At 50.1% G+C, this 27538-nt stretch overlaps 1 protein-coding gene across 1 annotated transcript; it reads right to left on the reverse strand.

Annotated features, from left to right (window-relative positions):
• Window positions 1–2101: 2101 nt before the first annotated feature.
• Window positions 2102–20074, reverse strand: LOC144105306 (neprilysin-1-like). The gene is made up of 5 exons (XM_077638445.1): window positions 19699–20074; window positions 17394–17545; window positions 17005–17234; window positions 13626–14027; window positions 2102–3549 (listed from the first exon to the last, which is right to left on the reverse strand). The coding sequence occupies exons 1-5, from the start codon at window positions 20019–20021 to the stop codon at window positions 2164–2166; spliced, it is 2493 nt and encodes an 830-aa protein (XP_077494571.1). The 5' UTR covers window positions 20022–20074; the 3' UTR covers window positions 2102–2163.
• Between the last annotated feature and the right edge of the window lie 7464 nt (window positions 20075–27538).

The following is a 27538-nucleotide window of genomic DNA, read 5'->3' on the forward strand; positions in this document are numbered from 1 at the left end:
ATTGCATTTTTGCGACTGATTGAAAGCTCTATTTGAACGTAATTGATATCGCACCGTGTGTTTAATATTAATTTCCTTATCAATGACGCTGAGCCTCGGTCAGTCTTAGTGCAAAAGCACTGAAACTGGTATAATACTGGGTAAATTTGGGGTTAAAAGACAGCTTGAATGATGTTCGGCACACGTCTCAAGGATGTCTGGCGCAATCACGCAGTGGTAATTGAATTCTCATCCAAACCGGATTTTGAAATATCTACTTATATCTGAATTTGATCACCACTGAGTTGCCTACATGTAGCACACGTTTAAACGCACCAAACGACAAAGGGAATACTTGCACACACTTCACTAGTGAGTGCCGGCTATGACGCCTCGTGTGCTTTCACCGATGACTATGTGACAGACCTTTTTACGCAGTGGTAATTGAGACCTAGGAAATTTATTAATATCTGCTACATCGACAAAAACCTCGCTACTAAATCCTTCCATCAGATATGCATTCTTGAGACGTATTCAAAACACCTTTCCAGATATACTGTAGCCTAAAATTGATAGATCATTAGGCTAGCCTTGAGCCAGTCACTATGAGAGAGCGCCGCAAAAGAAAAACAATTGGGTCCAACAGAGCAGCCTAGTTGGATCCAGCTGGAATCTAAACCAGCCAACTGGACTCATGATTCCGATGGGGTATTCCAGCTGGTTCTCTAGTTCCAGCTGGACAGTCCGGTTGCTTCTTCGTTCCCCATTTGGACCATCAGACTGGTTACTGATGTTCCATTCAGTTTCATCACTCCCAGTTGGATCGCCCGTTTGGCTTCCTACGTTCCAACCGAATGGTCTCGTTGAAGCCAATTAGGTTTATATTAAAATATATCCAGTTGTGTATATTGTTACGTCTCGCCTACAACGCGCGGTATAGCCGGCGCGGATGCAACGGACGCCGCGGCTTCGTTCATCGCGGCCGCAACGCCTCCCGCCAAGCGCGTCCAGGCAGGTTTCAGTGCCACGTGTCGTCGTGCGTGCGTGTGTGTGTGTGTGCATGTTTTGCCCACGCTTGTCAAAGCGCGGCAGCCGGGGAGAGGAGCTCCCCAACTGGGAGGCGAGGAGGTCTGACCGGCGCCGGCCTGGCGGACGCGCCCGTCACGTCTGGACATGTTCAAGCGTCGCCGTATCGGACGCCTCTTCCCCAGCCGTTCCTTCTTGCCCTCGACTCCGAGGGTATAAAAAAAGCCGCTGCCCCGGACGCCGAGGAGACTTCGATTCCTTCCTTCGAGTAACGTGGTCGCCCTGACCGGCTGCTCTTTTGCGATGCCAGAATAAACAAGTTGTTCTGTTGCCAGTCGACTCATCCTTTGCCGGGACCTTCGGATGTTTCCAGCTTTGCCCCAGGCCGCCAGGCCAACGCTACCCTTGGGGCTTGCAACCCTTTTGCAACAATATGAAACTTATTGTATAGCTCCACCTGGAATTCGGTGGCGCTTGTGGTTACGTGGTCGACGCTCGTGATCCTCCAGTGTCTCCTGTGCGAGTGCCGGAGCTCGATTACCACAAGCTGGGTTAAGCGCGGAAAATTGGGGAGTTGGTACGTCATATTTATCAGCGCGAAAAAACGAAGACTCGCACCACACATTAGGACAGGAACTCTGTGCTACCCACTGTGCGCTGCTCTTGATTCAAATCGGGGAGACCAGTTGTTTCTGTAGTTCCAGCTGGACAGTCCAGTTGCTTGTCATACTCTGAGTCATCCGGCTGGTTCTTCGAATAGGTTCCATTCGGTTCCATTACCCCCAATTGGATCGCCGAACTCGTTTCCTAGAAGGACGCAGTCCGTAGAGTATTTTGTGAACGCGACAAATCTCTTCGCATCTCGGGAACAAACGTCCGCTATAGACACAGGGACGGCGAGAATTTGCAGAAAGTGAAGTTTCTTCGTGAAAAACTGCTTTCGGGTGGTTAGCTTGATCACGGAGCTTCAATCAGCCGCTAAGGCTGGAAAATCGATTGCTCTCGGGTTCACTTACAACGCACGTAAAGAACAGTGTTTTACTCACGTAGTACGAAATGCGGTGTTCTTGAAAGCGCAGATCAACATGGTGGGCTCCAAAACCTTCAGGATGGAGAAAAAATTACATCCCACTGTTCATAACCACGCGGCCATTTATTTTACCAGAGCTCACAGCGGCTCTCTGGGTTCATGGGTGTGTTCAGATTGCACTTGAAGGTCTCTGCAAACTTGGGGTAGTTCTTGAGTGGCACGTTCACACGTAGCATCGCCGGAACGCTCTCTTTGTACAGCACCTGCCTACGATACAGGTTGGAACTGACGCGATCGCAATGGGCCACTGCGTAGTTGACGAAAAACAGCTTGTCCGTGGTGAGTGACTCAAGCCCCGGAACTCGCGAGTCACGCGGCATGCGCCGGGACAGGTGCATCGCCTTGCGGTAGACGTCGTGCAGCGGGTGCAGGACGGCGTTGTCCGCGACGTTCTCGTCCAGAAAGAAGTCTTCGTCGACCTCGACACTCAACGCGGCATGCATCTCGGCGGCGTACTGGTCCTGGAAGCACTGCAGCTTGGAGGCGAACTTGGCCCGGCTGGGAATGGACCACCAGTTGACCACCTGGTTCTGGACGTTGACGGTCGACCCCCTCCGGTCGACGGCGGCGAACATGCCGCGCAAGAGAGCAGGCACGATGAGTGGGATAAAGAGAGGGTCGAAGGTCTCCGAGATGTTGTTGGCGAAGGCGATGAGGCCGTGCGGCACGAAGAGCAGGTTCCTCTCCGGGATGTACTCGACTTCCCCGGCGACCAGAGACGAAGACTGGTAGCGGGCGTCCAAGTCGTACGAAGAGTTTGTGATCCAGTAGAACGACATGGTCTCGTTCAGGAGCTTGTAGTAGCCCAGCAGCGCGTCGTTGGTTGGAAACGGACTGACGAACTGCGGGTAGTAGGCGTTCACCTGTTCCTCGCTCTCCCGGGCAGCCAGGAAGTCGACCCTAAGCTTCTCGACCTTCTGAGACGCGGCGTCCACTTCGACTTGACTCAACCAGGGGGCTCGCTGAACTGTCTGCTTCATGCTTTCGCGGACAAGGTAGAGCAGTCTGTGCATCTCTTCGTCGTAGTGCCACCGAGGCGTCGTGGCGTTCTCGCGTCCAAACGTCATCCTGGCCATCTTGCGGACGAAATAAGGACACAGGTCTTCCATCATGTGTACGCACGCCTGAAGACGCTCGGGCACGGTCTCGAGATAGTTGTCGTGGCTCAGCGGTATGACAAAGTCGACGTCGCTGGGCAGAAGCGGGGAGAACTTGACGATGAGGGCGTAGCCGAGGTAGTTCAGCAGCGTCTTGCCCGAAAACTTGCTGAGTTGGAGCGCCAGGCGTGACACGTACTCACGGTCCAGGACGATCACGCTGGACTGCCGGTGGAACTGGACGCCGGCGTCCTCGAGCAGGTAGTTTAGGTACGTCAGCCAATGCCACGCGTTGCGCCGCTGGAGCTCTTTGATGGTGGCCGTCCGGTTATCGTACGGCAGGAACTTCCGGGGCATCTGCGGAATCGACCAATTAAGAGGCATTTTGTAGCACAACGTCTGGAAGATCACTTGAATCTCCAGTGATTGGTATTGTCAAAAGCTTTTGGGGAATTTCTCCCGTTGCTTTGTTTCAATTTGATCCAGCGGTAAGCATGTAACACTTTTATGAAAGCTGCACCATTAGTTTCACGGTTGATTATTTGTAATTATGAATACATCTTTGCTTCCTTGTTTTTGTATTTCTGTCTTATTTCGTTTAGTTATTGACACTGATAGCTGCCAATCTAAATTTAAATTAAAACGATAACGTTCTCGCATGAACTTCTTCACAAAGCGGCAGCCCATGAACGTATAAGGCGCAGAAAATGTGCCATAAAATGTACAAAAGCGCTTGCTTTCCTCACGTGAGTTATATTACCTATCTTTGTGCGCGTTAACGAGGCTGCAATGTAGGTAACAAAATTAAAAAACGCCTACTTTTTATTGGAAGCTATTCAATGGATAAATTCGCCAGTAACGCCCTTGGCCCAAAATACTTTTTTTAGCCACCGTAACTCAACGCTATTGCCAATCTGAGGCCGAAGCAGCAATTAACTGACAAGCTTTCGTCATCCCGTAAGCCTTCGAAACGGCATCGCCATCGAAATGCACCCAAAAGTAGGCCCGCTAACTACTCAGTCCAAACAGGGAACTGCCTTCCGTATTTATGACTACGCTTTGCCGACAAGTTGGTCAGAACGCTGTCCTCTCACTGTGTCAAGGCTAAGCTTCCGTTATAATTAACTAGTTATATGTGATCTCCCTGACCAATGTGCGTTCCGAAAACTGTTTAATACAAGCGCAGAAACGCCGCCTTTGTTACGTGCCTCACTGCTCTCTGTGGAGTTTCATTGTCCCCATTGTATTCTGCAAAACCAAACGTGTAGCGGCCAGCCAGGAATTAAGCTGCTTTATAGTCGGGCACAAATTGGGAAGCGCCGTTTGCTTTTTTTCTGCAGCTAGACTTGCGACTCTGGGGTTCAGGGTCAATTTGGTGGCTTTCGGGAGTGCAAAATATTAGCGCCGGTGAGCCCCCGTAATAGGTTTATGGTTTTGTGGGTTTTAACGACCGAAACAAGCTGTATGCGTAGATAATATGAAATCTGAACTAAAACGTATTACTTCTGGTGTCCCACAAGGCAGTATATTGGGACCGTTACTCTTTAATATCTATCTAAATGATACCTCTAACGTTAAATCCGCTGCGAAATTTATTATCTACGCTGATGACACAAGCATTTTTTTTACTGGAAATGATCTTGATCTTCTTGTTCCGGAATGCAATGACACCATGTCTGAATTACAAAATGGTCTGAATCCAAATGTATGCGCAAAATGAGAAAAAAACACAAGCTGTTATTTTTCGTCCTAAAAATAAAGTACTTCCTTCCTCCATCGAGATTAAACTAAACTCGCGTTGTATCATTTTGGTTGAACGATTTAAATGTCTAGGAGTAGATTTTCTTCCAACATGACTTGGAATCACCACGTAGACCATATAGCAACGAAGCTGGCTCAACTAAGCGGGTTCATAACTCGGCTGAGATATGTTATTCCAAGACAAATAAAGCTACTCCTCTATAATTCCCTTTTCTACTCCGATTTAAACTACTGCCACTTAGTGTGGGGTACAGCCACGGATAGCTGTCTTCAACGTATCTACATTCTACAGAAAAAGTTCCTTCGTCTTATTTACAATGTCCTGTGGGACTCGCCAAGCACGGATCTCTTTCTACAAAGTGGTGTGCTAAAAATTCACTTGTATAAATATCGTCTAATGGTGTCTTCGGCTGACGGCACTCGTGGAGTTTTCCGCGCACTCGTGCGGTGCCCCACGTTCGGCTGGATGCCACTCGTGCAGTGCCGGACGTTCGGCTGGGACGAGCACGACACGAGTGCGCGCCACTGCGCCACCGTGGAGACCGACGGTGGAGCGCGGTGCAATCCCGTCGTGCAGCTCGCGCTATCAGACGTCGCGGGCAGACGACGCTGTTTGCGCAGACAATATCACTACACAGTGGCCGATAGGAAGCATCGACGAACAGGAAAAAACAAGAAGCATCACAAGTGGGCATATTTTAAAGAAATGTTGAATATTGTAGCGGCTGCAATGCATTTATTCGCGCTCCCATGCCACCAACTCTCGTTACTGTGCAGCAAAATTCCGCACACCCAAGACGAAAAAGAAAAAAACGGCGTCCAAGAAGAAAAGCCGCTCTCTTGGGCCTCCCGGCGATCAGCATGGCCAGGAAATCTCCAACACCGAGAACCCACCTACCGGAGGTGCTGCAAAACAACCATCCAAGGTGTCGCCACCACACGGCGGACTGGCGAAACAGTCGGCAGAAACGCGCGGTGATACCAGGGCCTGGGTCAACGCAGTCAAAAATGGCCACCACGTGAGCGGTTCGGGTGGGGCTGCTTCTCTCTCCCCCCTTTCCACTCCCTTTCCAAGGGCGCATAGCCCCGAGCAAGATCAAATAGCAGCACTCAGGGCCCAAAATGAGATGCTGCTAAAGAAAATTTACGAATTGGAATCTAAAATCAACCAGTCTTCTTCTCCCCGCTCGCCTCCCGCGGCTGAGGTAATGGAGAGTGAGCTCGTGGTACCGAAGGCGGTAACAAGTTTGGAGGCCGCATTCCAGGCCCGCCTCGGGGCCACAGAGGCCCGATTCGCCGCTATAGAAAATCAAATTTCAATGATGGTAAACGCCATCTCCAAATTGCAAGAGACAATCCTCGCGATGATTGCCCAACAAATTGCCAATTCCTTGCGCTCCTCGCGCAGGCCCGGTGATCCCTTACCCGGCCGCCCTCACAAAACTTCTAGACGCACCCCCGAGGTAGCCGACGACGACAACTGCTCACTCTCTGGTATGGAGGATACCCCCCTTCCTGTGAGTGTTGGCTCCGGAGCAGTGTCAGTACAACCCCTCCTCAATCTAAATGACCATGGCGAGCAGCCCTAAGATCAGGCGCTCCCCAAGAACCAATTCGGCCACCCCCGTCCAAATTGTCCAGTGGAACTGTCGGGGCTTCCGTTCTCGCGCAAAGAGGGCGGATCTCCGACTTTACCTTTCAACTTTCGATTCTCTTTCCGCGGTGGTTGCCCTCCAGGAGCCAGGGAGTGGCGTCACCCTCACAAATTACATCCCCTTTCAGCAGGACCCCTCTTCCTGCGTCTGCGTGCATAAAAATTATACGGCTAATCTAGTTGACTTGGAACTTTACACAGAATATTCCTATGCGATGGTGACACTTCTTCCGCTCAAGAAACAAGATGCACCACTCCACGTACTCAACATATACTGTTCCCCCAAACTCACAAATGTAAAGTTCGCAGCACTCTTTAGCCGCGCTCTAAAGGCTGCGGGCAGGGACCCCCTGGTGATTGTGGGCGATTTCAACGCCCACAGTACCCTATGGGGATACGTGCGTGAAGAGAAGCGGGGACGCAAGCTAGCGGAACTCGCGTCCACGCTGGGCCTGACTCTTCACACTGACCCTGCATATCCAACGCGGCCGGGTAATTCCGTGACCCGGGATGCATGTCCGGATCTCACCTTTACCAAAAACATTGTACACGCAGAATGGATCAACACCGAGGAAACCCTCGGTAGTGACAACTGCCTTATCAATACCACCGTAAGGACTAAACCATTGGCAAGACCCCACGCACAAGCTCGGCTTCCAGACTGGAATAAGTTCCGGCAAAACTACATCAATTCGGCGTCTATCCACGAACAAGGCTACCACGCGTGGGCACAAGGATTGGTTACACACCTTCGTTCGGTGGAAACACAAATTCAGCTCTCGGAGGCCACTCCGGAGGTGGACAACCACCTTCTGCACCTCTGGCAGGCGTGGCACAGCCTCGTCCGCAGATGGCGCCGCCAAAAACGTAACAGAAAGCTCAAAATTCGTATCGCCGAGCTCACCCAGCGAGCGGCAGAGTACGTGGCCCAACTCGCCGACTCGAACTGGGTAGACCGCTGCAACACGGCGGCCAGACAAATGTCGAGCCGGAGCACGTGGAGCCTTTTCCGCGCCCTAATTGACCCGACTCAAACCCGCGCCGAGACACAAAAACATCTCCAACGAGCTATTCATAGCTTCGATGGAAATACATCAAAATTAGCATGCAAACTGCGCGACCAGTATCTTTGCACTAAGCAGGACCCCGGAGGACCCGCGTTTTCGTATGCAGGTTCAGAGAACGCGAATCTGGATCAACCGTTCCAGTTGCATGACCTCAATGCGACCCTAGCTAAAATGAAACGAGGAACGGCACCGGGCAGGGACAAGATAACTGTGAAAATGCTTGCTAATCTTCCCGATCCCGCCTACGAAACCCTCCTCGCTTTCATCAACTCGATCTGGCTTGGTGAGGCACCTCTACCAATTGAATGGAAGACCGCCCTGGTAACTTTCATTCCGAAAGCCGGCAAAGCCATAAACACAGACAACCTCCGCCCCATCTCCCTCACGTCTTGCGCGGGAAAGCTGATGGAGACCATGGTGCGGGATAGGCTGTCTGGGTTTCTGGAAAATGAACATACATTCGCAGACACCATGTTCGGTTTCCGCCCGCAGAGGTCCGCTCAAGATGTTCTGCTTCAACTCGACCGAGAAATTCTCAACCCTGTCGAATATCCCTTCAACGGTAAGGCAGTACTCGCCCTTGACTTGAAGGGGGCTTTCGACAATGTCACACACGAAATCATCCTGCAAAATCTCTCCAAAACGAACTGTGGACATAACACGTTTCAGTACATCAAGCAATTTCTCTCGGATCGACGAAGTTTCATCCGAATACAAGACGAAGAACACGGCCCATATAAACTGGGAACGAGAGGAACCCCACAGGGTGCGGTCCTCTCGCCATTACTTTTCAATCTGGCCATGATGAAACTCCCGGCTCAGCTGGCGAAGGTCGAAGGCATCCAGCACGCGCTGTACGCCGACGACATAACCATCTGGGCCAAACACGGATCGGTTGGAGACATTGAGGCCAACCTGCAGCAAGCGGCGGAGATCGTGGACGCTTACGCCCGCCGCTGAGGCCTTCAGTGCTCACCGTCCAAATCCGAATTTGTGCACATTCGCCCGTCGCTTCAGTGCGCCACCAAAATGGAACTATCTCTGGCCAGCGGCCCGATACCCGAACACGATGAGATTAGAGTACTTGGTCTCCTTATCCACAAACATCGACGGGCTGATACCACACTAGCAAAACTGCGCAAGGTGGGGAAACCAGGTGGGCCGGATGGTCCGCCGGGTTTCCAACAAACGCGGGGGGTTACGGTGCAGAGACGCTTTGCGGCTGGCGCATGCATTCGTGACCAGTCGAGTCCTCTACTCGACTCCTTACCTCCACCTGCGGAAGTTTGATGAGAACGCCCTCGAAGTGATTCTCAGAAAGATGTACAAGCGTGCCCTTGAATTCCCGATCACCACATCCAACCAGCGTCTCATGGGCCTGGGGATGGTTAACGCATTCGCGGAGCTCCGGGAGGCGCACTTGACAAATCAATACACAAGGCTTTCAAAAACGCCGTCGGGTCGCCGCCTATTAGCCCGACTACACATCCACCACCCAACACTTACGGAAGAGCGCGTACGCATTCCTGAAATCTGGAGATACGCCCTGCACGTACGCCCTCTTCCGGCCAACATGACACGTGACGACCACAGTGGCAGGCGCCTTGCGCGGGCGGAGGCACTGGCCCGTCACTATGGGAACAAACATGGCATCTTCTACGTGGACGCCTCAGGCCCTCACCATGGGGGGGGGGGGGGGGGGGGGGGGGGTGGTACACGGCCGCAGTCGTCCACCAAAAAATCTTGGTGAATGGCCTAACGTTCCGAGCTCAAGACATAACACATGCGGAAGAAGTTGCCATCGCGTTAGCCGCCGCAGACCAGGAGTCGCGAGTGATCGTCACCGACTCGAGAGGGGCTGCAGAAATATTAAACAGGGGTACATTCCTCTCTTTGCGCATCGCATCCTTCAAAACAGTAACTACCTCGGGGCCCCCGCGTCTCGACCGATTGTACGGGCTCCAGCTCATATGGGCCTCGAAGGCAATGAAACGGCAGACGCCGCCGCCCGCGCGCTCACTCTCCGGGCAACGCCTTCAGACCCTTTGGATACGGATCCCGAACCCAATCCGGGCCTCACTTTTCGAGAAATTACTGAATTATTCCAATTCGGCCATGCAATTTATCACAAGCCTTGTAAGGGCCTCACAAAGGTGGAGGAACGCACACTCCTCCGCCTTTACACCAAAACGCTGCTGTGCCCGGCAGTTTTAAAACACTTTGATCCTGCCTGTACAGGAGAATGCCCACACTGTGCGGAGAAGTCTTCAGACATCTTTCACATGGTGTGGGCATGCCAGTCAACCCCGAACCTCGCCCCCAAACCCAACCCCACCCGGGAGGACTGGGAGGCAGCCCTGCTCGGCTGCTCGGACCTAGCCAGCCAGAAGGCCCTGGTCCACCGAGCCCGAGTCGCGGCGGTCGCCAATGGGCTCCTGTAATGAGGAGCCCACCTAGAGATTACGAGAGGTTGCTCCGGATACCTCAAGCTTCCTCCCTGAAATAAAGTTTTTCACACACACACGCTCCTGAGAATGGCCTCTGAGATCAGTGAATGTCTCGGAGGCCATGGTGTACAGAGGGCAGAAAGAGCAACAGCACTCTGAGAATGTTTTGCACGTTCGGCTGAGGTGCAAGTGGACGTGCCACTCGTGTAGTATTTGACGTCACTTCCTAAGCACCGACACGGAGGCAGTGCGGCTCAGCCGAAGACACCATATGCATCCGGCTTAAACTTGAAACACGTAGGAATATAAACTACATACGTAACCTTGCTGAATTACATGCCCGAGAAGCCAGCTACACGACAAGGTATGCGGAGACTCGGGTAGTGCCGACCTCTTGAATAAATTCAGGTAGACAACTCCTGCAATTCACTCTTCCTTCCCTGTTAAATACTTACGCATATAATAATTTTGACCTCTTAAGTTCGTCAAAAAAAATCTTTGCCTGCTATGTAAGTTGACATGTAGAATATGTTTATTCTTTTTTATTTCTATCGATCTGTGTTTATACAGTGTGAGTGTCGTTTCAATATTGTATAATGCTGCTTCACTTTATTTTGTAGATTCATTATTGTATACATGTTAATATGTTGACCAATTGCCTTTGTTTTATAAGCCTTGATGTCAGGTCGCTGCCAAGAGGGGCTGTGGCTTTGTCAAGCTGTATCTTGCAGCTTTTTCTGCGCCTCCGCTGTCTGTACCTTTTCAAGGTAGAAATTGATTTGATTGAAAAGCGACTTCGGCTATATGAGGGACGCCGTAGTGGAGGGCTCCGGATATTTTCGACCACCTGCGCTTCTTTAACGTTCACTGACGTCGCACAGCGCACGGGTCTCAAGCATTTAGCCTTCATCGAAATGCGACCGCCTCGGCAGGGATTGAACCCGCGTCTTTTTCGTGTCAGCAGCTGAGCACCGTAACCGCTGAGCCACCACGGCGGCTAACCGGTGTAACACTGTTTCCTCGCATGCAAAGATTTTGTGTTGTGTTGGGTTTTATGGCACATAGGCAACTAAGGCCATCATGCGCCCGCATGAAAAAGGCTGTCTTCAAATTTGTTCTGGAATCCAGTGCTAGGGTGCTTGCAAAAGGCTGACGCAGATGCGGGGACCGAATTAAGCGCCTTCAGTATATTTGGTTCCGCGCAGCGGTCAGAAAAAATTCAGTTCCCTGCTGGTTTCCTCCCACCCCAACACAAGGCATGCACGTCCTTTTATTTATTAGTGTTTTTTTGCTGTCATGTCTTTCTACCAGGCACTGCTCTTTGTAGTTCTAACTAAAGTGAAAACCTACGCAGACGTGTTCATTAGTAATGTGCATAGAAACTCAGACTGCTATACGTCATAGCGTCTTCAGTCTCTAGTACATGACCTGGTATGTATCCAAGCTGCAAGTGTAATCGACCCAATATTAGAAATGTATTGGCAAAGGCCGGCCCTACAAAGGACCCGAGTGAAACCATCTTATTTCAATACTGGGCTGATTACAGGTGCTGCTTGGGAAGTTTACGAACCGGCGCGTCTGGTTTCAAGCGTACCTACTGGAACTCCCGCGATTTAAATAACCAGGCAGGGACTTTTTAACTCTATCGGTTGTGAAATTCCACTTCAAAAAAATTTCTACATTAAGGATTTTCCTCTGAGTAAAATGGCACCTTCGTCACCAACAGAGAACGCTGACCTGGTCGCTCTGAGCCCTGCAAGGAACATTTCGGACCGGATGAGGGCGATCTCGAAAGCGCGCAGTGCAGTCTTTCACGATGGCATCCCGATTGGCCTATGAATAGGTGCCCAACTGTGGTGAAATTATGGTTCCCACGTTTATGGCTGCGGTGCAGGACAGAATGCCCAAGTGTTGAGCAGATACCAGTATTTATGCTGCCGAGTAAAAAGCAGCAGTTGTAGCGCTATCTGTTGGCCGCTTTCTAGAAACTCGTCAAGAGTGCTGAGTGCTTCACCTGAATGACCTGGAGGTGATGCGCAAGTCTTTAGACTTCCAAACGCCCCACCAACCAAGGTTCTGCTTTTCAGAAACCGATCTGATAACGAGAAAGGAGCGGAATCTGAGCTACATTCCGGTATTATTCACCACAACCATCAGGAGGGTAATGAGGGTTAAAGGGACATTGAGGAGAACTCTATCGATTTTTTGTTGTTAGCAAAATCTGATAGTTCGGCATTTCATGGCTTCGTTGCCGCTTATCCGGGTGCGAAAGATGCATTTATTTCAAAGAAATTTGGATTCGAAGTTGAAAAAGTTTTTCCCGCCCCTCTGATTCAAACTCAGGGAACTCTTCTGACGCCACGGCAACTCTTATGACGTCACATAACGGAGTGACGTGAATCGTGACGTAAACGCAGACTCCGTGATTTCTGTCGGCTAGCGGTGCGGTGTGCAACCTTCCTTTGCAAGCCTCAGAGATTCGTTACGTCCATGAAGTAAAGAAAATTCTTCCAAGGTGGCGCCTCTTGTCCTAGGAAGTCATCACGCTTGTACTAGCGAGATTGTCCTGTGGCGGCGATACCTGTATTTTGGTTCTTGCTATTTTCTACATTGCAAGAGCTTTGTTTTCAGGAAGAGTGGCGTTTTTGTGATCAGGAGCTGCTATTCTATGGATACAAAACAACTTCAATTTCTCCTCAGTGTCCCTTTAAAACACGGTACACAGCTGGAAGATGAAATGCTAAAACACAACCCACAGGCAAGAATTGCAGTATATGCGTCCTAAATCGTGTTTTACTACGGTACACACTTCCACAAAGTTTCGTGTTTTACTTGTCACAAGCCGCCGCTGTGGCTCAGTGGTTATGGTGCTCAGCTGCTGACCCGAAGACGGGGGTTCGATCTCGGCCAGGGCGGTCGCATTTTCCATGGAGGCGAAATGCTAGAGACCCGTGGATTGCTGGATGAACCTTAGCTGTTCTAAATTATCCGGAGCCCTCCAATACGGTGTCGCCCATAGGCCGAATCGCTTTGGGGCGTTAAACCCCACAAATTTGGTTGGCTTAGTTTATGGGGGTTTAACATCCCAAAGCGACTGAGGCTATGAGAGACGCCGTAGTGAAGGGCTCCGGAAATTTCGACCACCTGGGGTTCTTTAACGTGCACTGACATCGTACAGTACACGGGCCTCTAGAATTTCGCCTCCACCGAAATTCGACCGCCGCGGTCGGGATCGAACCCGCGTCTTTCGGGCCAGCAGCCGAGCGCCATAACCACTCAGCCACCGCGGCGACTAAACCCCACAAATTAAACAATCTACTTGTCACAACGTGTGTTATGCCTTCTTGGTGCAGTCAGCCACCAACGCTTACCACGTTCACACCGCACACCACGTAGCAACAAAAGTGTTGCGTGGTGCGCAGGTCCTCTGCTCAAGTCTACGGGTAGGTTCACGCTGATTGATTACTCCAGAAGCGACAAAGAAATGTGATCTATATTGGGCACCTTGATCTGCAAGAGCCTCTGTTCCAGCTGCACTATGTCCTCGGCAGCCTTGACCATGCTGGCGTCGGTGAAGGTGGACATGAGTCGCTCCACCCGTTTGGCGTAGTCGGCCACCGACTCGTTGGGGAAGACCAGTTGGTGCCTCTTGAGCAGCAGTTCCGGGGCCTCCAGGTGAACTTCGTAGTCGTCCTCCTCGAAGTCCTTGCGCAGCGTCACCTTGACGAAGGCGAAGAGGCCGATGAATTTGTCCAGGACCATGGCTGTGTCCGATATGCGCAGCACCTTGGGGTCCTTCTTGAATGGCCAGCCTTCCAAAAGGTTCTGCTCGAAGATCGTTTTCAGGGTTACCCACACCGACTCGTTCTTCTCCGGCTGGGTGCAGTTGCTGAGGAAGAGGAGCAACTGGGCGGAGAGAAAGGGTATAGGGAAAGTGACGGAGAGAGGAGGATCAAGATCAAGAGATCAATGCGAAAGGGCGGACAGGCCGTCTCTACTACACTTCAAAAGCAGGAAACCTTCATTTAAAAAGTCCCGCCGCGGTGGCTCAGTGGTTAGGGCGCTCGGATACTGATCCGGAGTTCCCGGGTTCGAGCCCGACCGCGGCGGCTGCGTCTTAATGAAGGCAAAACGCTAAGGCGCCCGTGTGCTGTGCGATGTAAGTGTACGTTAAAGATCCCCAGGTGGTCGAAATTATTCCGGAGCTATCAACTACGGCACCTCTTTCTTCCTTTCTTCTTTCACTCCCTCCTTTATCCCTTCCCTTACGGCGCGGTTCAGGTGTCGAACAATATATGAGACAGATACTGCGCCATTTCCTTTCCCCAAAAACCAATTATTATTAAAAGCAGGCCTGTCAAAATAATAATTAATAATTTGTTTTTGGGGAAAGGAAATGGCGCAGTATCTGTCTCATGAATCGTTGGACACCTGAACCGCGCCGAAAGGGAAGGGATAAAGGAGGGAGTGAAAGAAGAAAGGAAGAAAGAGGTGCCGTAGTTGAGGGCTCTGGAATAATTTTGACCACCTGGGGATCTTTTGCACTGACATCGCACACCACACGGGCGCCTAAGCGTTTTGCCTCCGTAAAAACGCAGCCGCCGCGGTCGGGTTCGAACCCGGGAACTCCGGATCAGTAGCCGAAGGCACAAACAAAACTCTAATATCAATGCCATGCTGCCCAAGACAATATGAATGTTGCGTTAGCGACAGGTTTACAGCAGCGCAATTCAATCACTAGCGTGTACGTAGTTTTGCACAACTTTACTGCCTGTAAAATTTATTGACCTTATAGACGCCCATTCCGTGCAAAAAGGGTTACGAACATTTCATTTTAAGGACACTGTTGATCAGAACACTTTGCGTTTCAGCGGTTAGCGCAATTTCTTTGCAGCTTTATTTGCGCGGCGCCCATAGTTCAGCTCGAAAAAGCGGCGATGATTGCATTTATATGACACGTTGTTAGGAAATTTACCTTCAATTTTTTAGCATTCATCGAAATAAGTTAACGCGATAATTTTTTTCGGGTCAAGGTTGCGCAGGTTCATGCCTTTTTTTCTACCCGCGAGCGCAGATAAAAAATAAACATGATAAATTTATGTTCAACTCTCGGCGCGTTATTTAATGCTGTCACCACCACGAGAAAAAAATATCCAATGTCATGCACTTTCCTAGCGGTTTAGTAGATTATTGCTCCTTCCTTTCATTGCCCGATTTATATGTGCCGTGACTTTCCATTCGCGATGAAAGTGAGAACCTTCATGACAAGGAAAGCGAAAGCAGTCAGCAGTGCCGCTAAGGAACGCAAAGAAATTCTGTGCGGCTGCAATGAAGCTAAAAGAACAGCGGTTGGAGCTACAGCCTGCTGCGTTCGTCGACCTCTGTCTACGGAAAGAAAGATTTGGATAGAAAGCGGCTAGACAAAACTTATTAGGCCGAACCTGTTTACTGTGCTTTTTACTCGTATGTACAGGGTTCCTCAAAAGTTCCCAGGCCATAAGGTTTGGTCTTCATCCGTGTAGTGCGGTATTTACGGCACTCCCAAAATAGACTTTCGAAAAGCAGACCCTGTGGCCTGGAAACCTTTGACGCATCCTGTACGTCGTAGGCGTGTAGTAGTAGAAGTTAAAGCGGACGAGATTAAGTTAGCTGTCTTCGTTAAAAGTCGGCGCATCTCTGGGCAGAGGTAACAAGTATTTGCAAACACCAGTTATTAGAATCCTATTAGACTATTCAGTAATTTGCTCGAACATCGATATAAATGTACAATGTCGATAGTACATGAATATGCCTTTGTTCTCGCGCTAGGTTTGATATCTTGCCTTCTTTGCGCACTTTGGCGCTATCTTAAACACTGCATTGTTGTGACGCCATTATTCGCTCCTAGCTGCGGCCAGTAGATGGCGCTAATTGTTCTCATGGTTTTGTTTTCGATGGACTTACATTAAACTGCGATGCCTATTCTATAAAAAAATAACAGCACTAATACATGCGACCACAGAACGAGAGACGAAACACCAGACACTCGTTATGTGCCTGCATGTGCTAGCGCTGTTACTTTTTCTAGAAAAAGCATGTACCAACTCGCCCAGAAAGAAGTTTTAACGACATCTATGGCCGAGACCGGTGATGTCACTTTAAGAAAGTTATGGTGACCTGTATGGTCGTTACCATACAGGTCACATCTGCACAAACAGTACTTGCGAGGTCATCTCTAGTGTCGTGACCTCGATTACACGCGCACAGAATGGAACGCATACAGTCCCAACGCATCGTCAACAGAGTTCGGGTCTCTTACGGGCGTAAGGTCTCGCCCACTGGCAGCCAGTTGTTCCTGTTTATGGCCAGCTGCTGCTACGTTATGCAAGCATAGTTCTAAGCTCTGCACTGCTGCTCCTTGGTTACGGTTTCATTCTCTCCATATCTGCTCTAGCACTGATTATCAGGTTCAGTCCTTTTGCTTGTTTAAAACTTTATGGGGCTGCACAAGCACAGCACGCATGTATGCGAACTCCACCAATCTAAACTCTGCTGCCACAGCCCAGGGGAAATAATATGGCTGCGCCCATAATAATAATAATTGGTTTTTGGGGAAAGGAAATGGCGCAGTATCTGTCTCATATATCGTTGGACACCTGAACCGCGCCGTAAGGGAAGGGATAAAGGAGGGAGTGAAAGAAGAAAGGAAGAAATAGGTGCCGTAGGAGGGCTTCGGAATAATTTCGACCACCTGTGGATCTTTAACGTGCACTGACATCGCACAGCACACGGGCGCCTTAGCGTTTTTCCTACATAAAAACGCAGCCGCCGCGGTCGGGTTCGAACCCGGCCCACAAGGATAAATTTGATGAAATAAAAAGGTGCATACGTGTGACACACGTACCTGGTTGGAGAAGAGCGTCGGCTGATCGCGGTACCGGTCGCGCCGCAGCCGGTACAGGCGGCGCTGCAGGTCTGCCAGGTCATACATGAGCTGGCCGGGGCTGTGGACGCGGTAGGGCCGCGTGTCGATGCGCTGGTCAGCGCGGTACCAGCTCGTCGAGCCGCACACGTAGCCGTAGAAGTCGTTGCACGGGTTCACGGACTCGTTGAACTTCTCGAACAAGTTGCGCCCTGAGACGCCGGATGCGTGTCAGTACGAGTGGATCAGTTGCCTATGTACGGTACCGGAATTAAAAGGCTGCAGGTTTTGGACTACGCTGTATGAGACGGTATTTCATATTTCTAGACGACGTATAAACAAAAAAAAATGCTGTCCGCCGTCATGTATACCTTCCCAGAGGCAGACGTCCGAGTCGCACGTCTCCACAGGTTCCGAGTCGGCGCCCTTGTTCTTGATGAAGCCCGGCGAGTCCATGTAGGCGCCGTCGGCATCCTGCCTCCGCGCCGGGTGGTAGCTCCGGGCCGAAGGCGCCGCCGGAGTCCTGACGCATCAGAGCAGGTAACACATTTGGCAATAAAACTCTGAACCTGAGTTATTAACGGGTTCAACTTCAAGCGAAGATGCTACAGCCTCGAGATAGGTGTACTGATAGCAAAAGCTTTTCAGTAACATAAAGAAGTTTTCTCCTCAATTCTGCTTCTAAACAACTCACAGAAACAATGCTCGAGTATAAAGATTTGAGTAGTATGCCGGCCAGTTGTCCTGTTTTGGCAGTTGTGTCTCGCTCGAGAACGTTCTAATGCTTAAACACACCATAACGAAATGACTATAGTTCACATCCTAGCGAACAAGAACTGTTAGCCAGCTGGAAAGGCGCATGCGCTCTCCAGCACGTGCTTGGCTGGTAGCGTAATACAGGCGGCCTTGTCTTTTGTTTGTTGGCGTTCAGTGGGTGCTCTTACGAAGAAAGAGGGGAAGGTAACGGGTAGAGCTGTCGCTTTGAGATTTTCCTACAGAATACGGATGACGGGTCATCCAGAAGTCTTTCCTGCTGCATAGGCCAGAGGCCTATTTTGATGAAATCACATTGCAAAGGTTCAATCACTCAAGAAGCGCTATGGCGTTGAGGCCACCAATGAATCGTTTTTGTAATTCCTAAGGCGGCAGGTGATGTGTAGGCATCGTCATGGGCGAATACAGGAGGCGCGCATGCCAGGTTATTCGCTGCTCGCATTGCCTGCTGTGTGCTTTTGTTGGGTTCCAGTGTTTGATGGGCGTTCCATTTCTATCAAATTTAAGTTTTGTGCGACCTCTACTAATACGTCAGCGCAGAAATAATATGACGCGGTCGTTGCTGACAAAAGACGGGACAAAAAGGCAGCGTTCTGCTCTGTTTGACGAGGCTTAGCTTGCTAAGGCGTTCAGTAGGCGCGTACTTAGGCCACAGTTCTAGCTGCGCAAAATGCGACCCACACGTCCGCGACCACGCGGAAACGAGCCAAAACAAAAAAAAAAAACTCGCAGTTTGGAAAAATGTTTACGCTATAGGGGCGCCATGTCCAACATTCTTGGACAAAAATTTTGAATATTGGAAAACTGTAATGTAGTGGTGTAGAAACGTTGAAGGCAATGGTCCACTCTTCCGATATGTAGCAAACCTTTCGTTTGAAGAGAAAAGCTTCACTAAGCTAGGTAAAGCAGTCTTCGGGTAGGCAGCACAACGACCTTGAATGACCTTCAGCCCAGCCAAGGACAGCCGTGTATGACCATATGTCGTACAGTAATGATGTCGAACCCTTGACCCCTGACCTTCAGTTGACTTTTGACGTTGGATGACCTTCGGGTTGACCTTTGACCTTAAGAACATCCGATGGAGTGATATGAAGCTTCGTGATGACATCCGATGGGGATGTCGTAAGACCATGTGATATCACGTCATAGCCACGTAGTCGTGTGAGTATATATAGAGCGGCTATCGCGAGCGTGTAGCGGAGCTTGACGAGCTTCAGACGCTTATCAAGCGTGCTTGCTTTTCGGTGAATTCCAGGGTTAGCCAAGTTAAGCCACTGCAAATTTTTATAGTGTTTCGATCGCTTGCATCGAGGCTTGCATCGAGCAGTTAAGAACTCCATAGAAAACCGATGGGGGAACGCTATTGACGATAGCAAAAGCGCTAACAGCAAAAAAAAAAAAATTCAAGCCTTCCGTCGGGGGATTTGCGGATATATTGGCTGTTATGGGGAACCTGCGCCGAAGTTTGCGGTGCCGATTGCAGCGCCATAACACACTGCCTAGCGAGAAGAGCAAGCAGTTTTGGGTAGTACTATTAGCACTTTTCCGCACCACCTTCAGGCGCTTATTGGCGTGAGCCTCCGCGCTCTGTCGAAGGCGCACGTGCCGTGCGTCAGCTATCAGGGCTACGCCGAGAGAAGCTATAGGCAATGAATGCTGTCAGCCAAACGCGGGTATCTAATCGCGCACAATGTGTTCTCGCGTTTGCAGCGGCCCAAGCGGCTGACAAAAGCAGTTTTGAGTCACCGAATGGAACAATTGCAGTGCCACCTTGGCAGCGCAGGTTCCCCATAGTGAAGTCTTACAATATATGACAAAAAATATTGCGCTCATAAACTTCCCGTTCAAAGATGCTTTTGTCCAGAATTGCAGGGTGCGGTAGCAGTGGCGCGGCAGACTTACGCCACGCGCTGGAAGAAGTCGGCGTAGCCCACGGCCAGCGTGCCGATGCCGACGCCTCCGACAACGGTGAGCGTGGCGGCTAGCAGCCAGATGGCGCCAGTGGCCGCGAGGCGGCGTCCCCTCCCGCTGCGCGATGAGGAATGGGAGGAGGACTGCGACTTTGAGGAAGAGCGCCGCCTCCGACCCCGCCCGCGATGCTCCTCCGCCGACCTGGGGTGCCGCCGTGGCGATGTCGACGAGCGCCTCACGGCGGCACTGCGGTCCTGGCTGCGGCGGGGGCTCCGACGCTGGCTGCGGTCGCGCGGGCCTCGGCGTCCTGCCATAGCTTGGGAGACTTCTCTAGGATGCGGCTGCGACTGTGCCCGGGTGAGACAGCCTGCCTCTTCGCTTGCTTCTGCTTCTTCTGCTCGAGCTGCTCGCGATGGCTCGAGGCCTCGAGGAATGGCCTCTTCTTCACCTGGCATGGTGACACGTACAACTTTTTTCAGGACTGAGGGCAGAAGACGCAAATATCTCCAGCCACACCCTCTGCTAACACAATATGAAGCGACATGTTGGAGAAGACTCCAAACAGGAGCCTTCCACAACCTTCACATTCTGCATAAGATGTATCCGGAGCAGTATAGGGATACATATGTCTGTGGTGCGGGGCAACTCCCACGCTGTATCATATCACATGGGAATGCATACACAATGTAGCTTTCCGAGGTAACAAAGAGCCAAATGCGGAGCAGTGGGAGGACTGGCTAACCAGCAACCAGCTCAAGGTCCAAAGAGACCTAGTGAGCCACGGTTGCCGGATGGCCAGGGACAGTGGTGCCTTGAACTAGGGGCGCCAACCACGCTCAGCCTGGAAGACATCGGCAATCTTCGGGCAAGCAGCAAGACTCCTTTATTAGAGCAATAAAGTTTATTCACTCACTCACTCAGGACTGAGTGCAAGGTTGTGAACTATCAGTGTGTGCCCTGTGTACCCTGCAAGTAATGGCCAACGGACACGTGTAAAAGTGATCATCTCCCTTTGTTCTTTCCCCTTTCTATCTCTCCCTGCGTTCCCCTTCCCACGGGTAGGTATAGCATACCGGGCGATGACTAGTTAACCTCCCTGCCTTTCCGTTTGTCTCTCTCTTTGCCAAGAGAAGATCTGGGTGGGAAAGATTTTATTATCGGCTTGAGTTACAAGTGGGTTAGTTCATCTTGCTATGTGGCCGTTAGTGGAGACTGGCGGCGACCTTTTTTTGTCACAACCCGTTCTTATGTTTGCCGCAGCGGTGGCAGAGAGGTTACGGCGCTCGACTGCTGGCCCAAAAGACGCGGGTTCGATCACGGCCGCGGCTGTAGAATTTCGATGGAGGCGAAATTCTAGAGGCCCGTGTGCTGTGCGATGTCAGTGCACGCTAAAGAACCCCAGGTGGTCGAAATTTCCGCGGCCCTTCACTACGGCGTCTCTCATAGCCTGAGTCGCTTTGGGACGTTAAACCCCATAAACCATAAACCATGTACTTGTGTTTCTGGGTTGGAGCTGAACAGCAAGTTCTTCCATGGGCCCGGGTCTGTGGGCCTCTGGAGCGATATTAGCGGGAGATCTATCGGACAGACTCAGAAGATGTGGTCTATGGTAATTTTGACGCCGCATTTGCTGCACTTTGTTTTAAATCTATCCGGGTACACATGGCTTAGAACGGCAGGGTTAGGAAGAATTCCAGTTTGGAATTGTCTCCACGGTACCTCCTGCTCATTGGTTAGGTTTTTTTTTGCGGAGGTGATAAAGTGAGCCTTTCTAGCCTGTAAGGTGATCGGAAGTTACTTCTTGATGACCTCGGTGGCTCGTTCGATGGTCCAGCGTTGAACACCTAGGTCCGAGCTGAGCAAAGCCCTCCACTGCTAAGAATTACGAAGTTGCAGCTGTGGTTTGGGGAAATCAGCGGGACAAGCCCATAGGATGTAAACTCCATCGGCGCGTTGACACACCAGCAGCGACCGAGCTTTCCTGAATATAATAATTGACGAAACACGAAGCTCAATACGACCGCTATGCTCGATACTAGAGTGAACTAGAAGAGAGAGTGTGTGGCAAACGCCTACGCCGCCTGTGTATCAAAATCGAGCCAAAAAAAAAGGGTGCTTTCTGCTTGGAGCGCTGCGAACGTTATCCTACCCTAGGGGCTTTTTTAGAGGCAGCATAGCTCGCGCGTTGCGTAGTGTAGTGGTTCATGAACTCGCTTCGCACGCGGAAGACTAGGGTTCGATTCCAACTGAAAGAAAAGTTTGTTTTAATTTATGACACAGTTTATTTCAGCGCAAACAAGCCGTGCTACCTAAAAAAAAACATAACCAAAAACCGAAACTGAAGTTTGTGCAGCGCCGCCTTGCTGCTGCCGTGGACTTCACCTTGTCAAAATATGACGGCCTGAATCTCCGTGCCACGCAGCGCCAATTTCGAATGCGCGTTTAGAGTACAACCGACGTTACTCTCCAAGCTCCGATCTGTGCTTTTAGCAGTTCAGTAATACAAACACGCCCTTCAAGCAGTGCTGGGAATTATTTCGTTCAACATGGCGTCTGGGAGCTGCACAGAGCGCGTCACGGAGACGTACGCTGTCGCTGAACGAAGCTTTGGTCTGCGAGATGACTGTAGTGTTTTCATTCAGCTTGTGAAAGAGGGAAAGTAAAGCACAACTGGATCAGCTCAGACTTGGCGGCGATGCACTTCACACAATGCAGCGAACGTTGCGTTGTTAAGGGTCCTACAGCCGACGGTTAGATATATGTCAGCCGATGGATGCGCGAGCTGCATGATTGCGAAGCATGGACGGCTAGGTGATCGAGAAAGTGGGCACACTTCGTTCTAGTCACTGTGGAAGTATACAAGTGAACTCAGAAGTGCAATCAAGTCACCTTACCGAACTGGGGCGGAGCGGCACGGAGATTCAGGCCGTTATATATTTTGACAAGGTGAAGTCCACGGCAGCAGCAAGGCGGCGTTGCACAAACTTCAGTTTCGGTTTTGGTTGGCTTTTTTTTAGATAGCACGGCTTGTTTGCACTGAAAGAAACTGTGATTTAAATTAAATTAAAAAATAAATACAAAAATGTTCACTCAGTGGTAATGGAACCTCAGTCTTCCGCGTGTTAAGCGAGTTCACTAACCACTACGCAACCTGCGCTTTCCTTCCGTTATTGCATGGAAATAGTGTCGAAAAGAAAAATCTAAGCACGCTTACGCCACAAAACACCAGGCCACCTTACCCCCGCATGAACCCTCCTTCCAAGACATCAAAAGTCTGGGAGGAACACACATACACCCAGGTAGGGGAGCCAGCTAGGCGGCTCTTGCAGGGCAGCATATACTCCCCGCACCAAAGCGCATTGATCACAAATCAAAGATTTCGACGACCGTGGTGATTCGGCTTGGCGGTCCATCATGCGGCTCTTCCAGAGACTAAATAGTGCCAGCAACATAAATAGATCATATGGCACAGCACTGTTTTTCTCCGCGGGCAAAAAACGAATACTGTAGGGTGTAATGTCAATGTCCTTCTTAATTGTTCGTTGTAAAATGTCCTAGAAGAAGATAGCATCAATACACAGAACAAAAATATGGTCAATTGTCTCTGGTGTATTGTACAGGCGACAATCACTGACCATGGCGCATCTCCTTGGCATGAAGCCATGCCTTCACAGGCAGCGTTGACGTGTGCACCTTGAAAAAGAATGTTTTCGCAGCAGAAGAAATGTACATTCGCCTGACACGTCTTAAAACAGTGGTGTCAAGGAACTCCAGAAAAGGTTGCCGATACAACGGTACAGGGAACAAGTACTCTGTAAGTGTCTGAGTCATATGCATTCTGGAGAGGCTTTACAGGTAGTCTAAAGAAAAGCGCACATTGAGGAAATGGAAGGTGCCAGCAACTTCCTTAAGGAATCCCCACAAAGGCCCCCCCACGACTGTGTCCCGTCGGTGTGAATAGGAAAGGCAAATGAGCACTAAGACGCCTAATAAGCACAGCTACTAAAAAAGGGTGGTTTGACAATTTCAAAAGAAAAAAAACGCGAAACAAGCTGATGCACGAATAAGTGAACAAGGCCGATTCCATCAGACTCTAGAGAAAGAAAATGGTTATCGCGACGCATGGGTTAACATTGGGAACGCCATACGAATGTAGCAAATACTCTGTGCACCACCCGCACTTTCTTCCTCGCACAGTGGAGAACCTGCAGCACATAGGTTAGTTTTGCAAATAAAAAAATGTCGTAAACTTGAGCCCGAGCAAACACTGATAGTTCCCTACCCATCCAAGCCTGGGTTTGTTGCCCCATGGAGACTACCTGAGAATTCCAGTAGGCGCCACTGTTTCGCATTTGGTGAAGAGGAACCCCTAGGTATAGTGAAGGAGCCCGGAGACCCAGCTTATGCCACCATAATGACTTGGCGTTGTACCCCAATGGCCCAACCAAAACCCTTTGGATTTATTTAGATTAAAAGCCGCACCTGATACCTCGCAAAGCTGTTCAGCCAAATGCAGTGCCTCAAGCACACTCTTTTTGTCAGAGCAAAAGAGGGCGACATCATCTCAATAAGCTAAGATCTTAATTTCACACTGCGCCAAGGAGAAACCACGGATAGATGTGCAGATAATAACACTGAGGCAAAGGGGTTCAAGATATAAGACCAGCAACAAAGTGGGTAAAGGACAGCCTTGGCGAACAGATAATTTCAGTGGAATAAGTTTGGTTAGCTCTTGGTTAACAATTAGCCTTGTATAAGACTCCTTATAACACAGTCTTATGCCCCTAAGCAAAACCTCTCCAATATTTTCATGTTCTAAGGCCGCAAACAAGAAATCGTGACGAACTTTATCAAACGGCTTGGCAAGGTCAATATGAATTAGAGGTTCTTGTCCGATCTCATCTGATATTGTCTCCACTACTGAACGTGCAATATGAATTTGGGTTTGGATGCTGCGGCCTCTGATACCGCACACCTTATGCGTGCCTATTAAGTGAGCGACAATTAGCTGCAGACGATTGCAAATAACCTTTGCAAAAAGTTCGTAATCTACATTACAGAGGGAAAGCGCACGATATCCCTCAACTGTTTTCAACGGATTTGAATCTGTGCTTTTTGGAATTAATTTATGATGCCCAGAACAGAAAGTGGGGGCAAAAAACCAACATCGTAAGAAGCCTGGAAAACCTCCATCAAGAGAGGCGCTAGGCAAGTGGAAAATGGTTTATAGAACTCGCTAGTAATGCCATCGGGCCCAGGAGATTTCTGAGCCGCCAGGTCAGAAATTGCAGATTTAATTTCGTCCAAAGTAATAGGCCCCTCCACTACAGCACGCTGCTCATCGTCAAGCCGGGGCATGGCTTCGAATAAACTGACTGTAATCAGATGTCACGTTTGTGCCCACACAACCACCAAACAGCTTCCGATAATAGTCAAAGCCTCAATAATACCAGGACCATCGCTGTATGTGCAACCACCATACTGAATTTCCAATATTTCTTTAGCTATAGAGCAATCGGCCTTTCATCACTCAGGGCCCGACGAGATGGTTGCTCACCCAGAAATCTATGGAACCTAGATCTTAACCAAGGCCCATTTGTATCTTTCTGTTTCAAACTGCTGAAGCTCTGCTTTTACGGCAGTGATATCTTCTACATAGGCACCCGGGCTAATCCTCTCTAACTCATGTAGCTCAACTAAAGAACGGCCGAGCTCTCGAAGGTGATGTCTCTTAAAAAGCGCGATTCTTTCTGAGGCTTCAATCTCGGGTTCGAAGCCGACCGCGGCGGCTGCGTCTTTATGGAGGCAAAACGCTAAGGCGCCCGTGTGCTGTGCGATGTCAGTGCACGTTAAAGATCCCCAGGTGGTCGAAATTATTCCGGAGCACTCCACTACGGCACCTCTTTCTTCCTTTCTACTTTCACTCCCTCCTTTATCCCTTCCCTTGCGGCGCGGTTCAGGTGTCCGCCGATATATGAGACAGATACTGCGCCATTTCCTTTCCACAAAAACCAATTATTATTATTATTATTATTATTATTATTATTATTATTATTATTATTGCTCTGACAATTCAATAGCAATGCTTTTGTTTCTAGTTTAAATAAGTCCCATTTTTGCAAAAGTGAGAGGTCACCGCTTGACCACGTGTCCTTCAAGCAATCAGGTACAGCACGTTTGAAGATTTCATCTGACAGCAGGCAGCTATTCAGCTTCCACAGCTCCCATCGAGGATGTAGTATGCGCCGACTGTACCTCCTATCTGAAGAGACACCATGCAGTGATCACTGAAGAATATGGGTCGCACCCAGTAACCAAAAACGCTGGATAACTTGTCTGCTGAAACGTAAATCCTCTCAAGCCGAGCACTAGTGGAGCACTGAAAATGAGTGAAATGGATGTTATGTCCCTTATCTTGCCCAACATGCGCCAGGTTGTATTCGCATGCCAAATCAATGAGTAAAGCAGCACTAGGGTCATATCGCTTACTTAACACTTCTCGGTCTTCATCCCTGCAAACACAATTTATATCTCCCAACAGTATAATTTTACGATCCGTGGACAAATGGTCTACTAATTACAGTAAAAATAGATTTCTATCACTCTGCTTTACTGGGGCATAAACACAAACAATTCGCCCCTGCACACCCGAAATTGCGAGGTCACAGCAGATATGTCACCGTCATCATCTGTGCGATACGGCACGGCAATGCTCCCCCTGTGTGTTGGCCAGGAATAGCATGCCACCACCTGATAACCCTCTCGAGTGATTAACGATAACATTGAATTCTGACAAAAAAAGGCTCGACAGCAGCTTGAGTCTCCTAATCAGAGGACAGCTTGGTTTCCTGGATGGCTGCAACACTCCCACATCATTTTTTTAAAAGATGCCGTGACTGATGTTGCCTTCGACGATTACGCAAACCCCTAATGTTAAGGGAAGCGACCTGGAATGCTGTGACGCCCGCCATTTTTGCTGCTTGTCTTATTGAAGGCCATCCCCTGTACTGGGCCGGCTGGCCTGCAAATCGGCGGCCTGTAGGGCAGACATCGCCCTACATTTTAAGGTCACCCTTCCCGATGCCGCCACACCAGGTGCCTTCTGCACATCGCCATCGACACACCTCATCATCTGCAGGACGCTTCAAAGGTGCGCTGTTGTCCATCGCCTCTTCTGACACAGCCAAGGCTTCGGCCCATGAAGCCGAGTGGACCACGCCACTCGCAACCACGCTGACAGCCGACGGGGCACCGAACGCACTAGAAGCTGGCACTTCAGGTGACACACTATTTGCTGCACTCCGGCGACGAAGGGACATCGCCGACACAGAAGGCATGTCGCACATTCACTGGCTGAAGTGCTTCCACTGTCTCTACAGAAGGGGTGTTCTGCTCTCGTGATCGTTGGGTGCCAAGTGGCTCCTGAGCAGCAAGCACCAAACTCAAAGTAGTAGACCCGGGCAGACCCGGGCCCAGTGGCTTTGGGTCTGGAGACGAGGATTCCTGTTTGTCCCTACTTGCAGGCGGACCCTTGCCGTTATTCGGTGCAGAAGCCTTTGGTCCATCTTCTGTTTGGAGCTCATGACTCAGTTCACCTGACACTTGCACAACATTCGACACATCCATAATGTGCTCTGACGCCAGTCATCTTCATGTGCCAGTTGCCTTGGCGTAACTGTCAGCATAACCCATCACACAATTGTCTACTGTGTGCCCAAAGCGTCGGCACTGCTGCATCGAGGCGTACGACAGTGACGCCGTACATGGCCCACACGTTTACAGCGAGGACACAGCGGAGGCCTGTCTGGGATCATAACAAAAGCTTGTAACC

This window comes from Amblyomma americanum, chromosome 9, assembly GCF_052857255.1.
Source record: "Amblyomma americanum isolate KBUSLIRL-KWMA chromosome 9, ASM5285725v1, whole genome shotgun sequence".
Classification (NCBI taxonomy): domain Eukaryota; kingdom Metazoa; phylum Arthropoda; class Arachnida; order Ixodida; family Ixodidae; genus Amblyomma; species Amblyomma americanum.

Excerpts from the sequence above, each read along its gene's own strand:
- LOC144105306 (XM_077638445.1), bottom strand. The coding sequence starts at position 20,021 with ATGGCAGGACGCCGAGGCCCGCGCGACCGCAGCCAGCGTCGGAGCCCC. Across the intron at positions 17,546-19,698 it reads GACTTCTTCCAGCGCGTGGC|GACTCCGGCGGCGCCTTCGG; the intron begins GTAAGTCTGCCG and ends CTGATGCGTCAG. Across the intron at positions 17,235-17,393 it reads GGACGTCTGCCTCTGGGAAG|GGCGCAACTTGTTCGAGAAG; the intron begins GTATACATGACG and ends CCGGCGTCTCAG.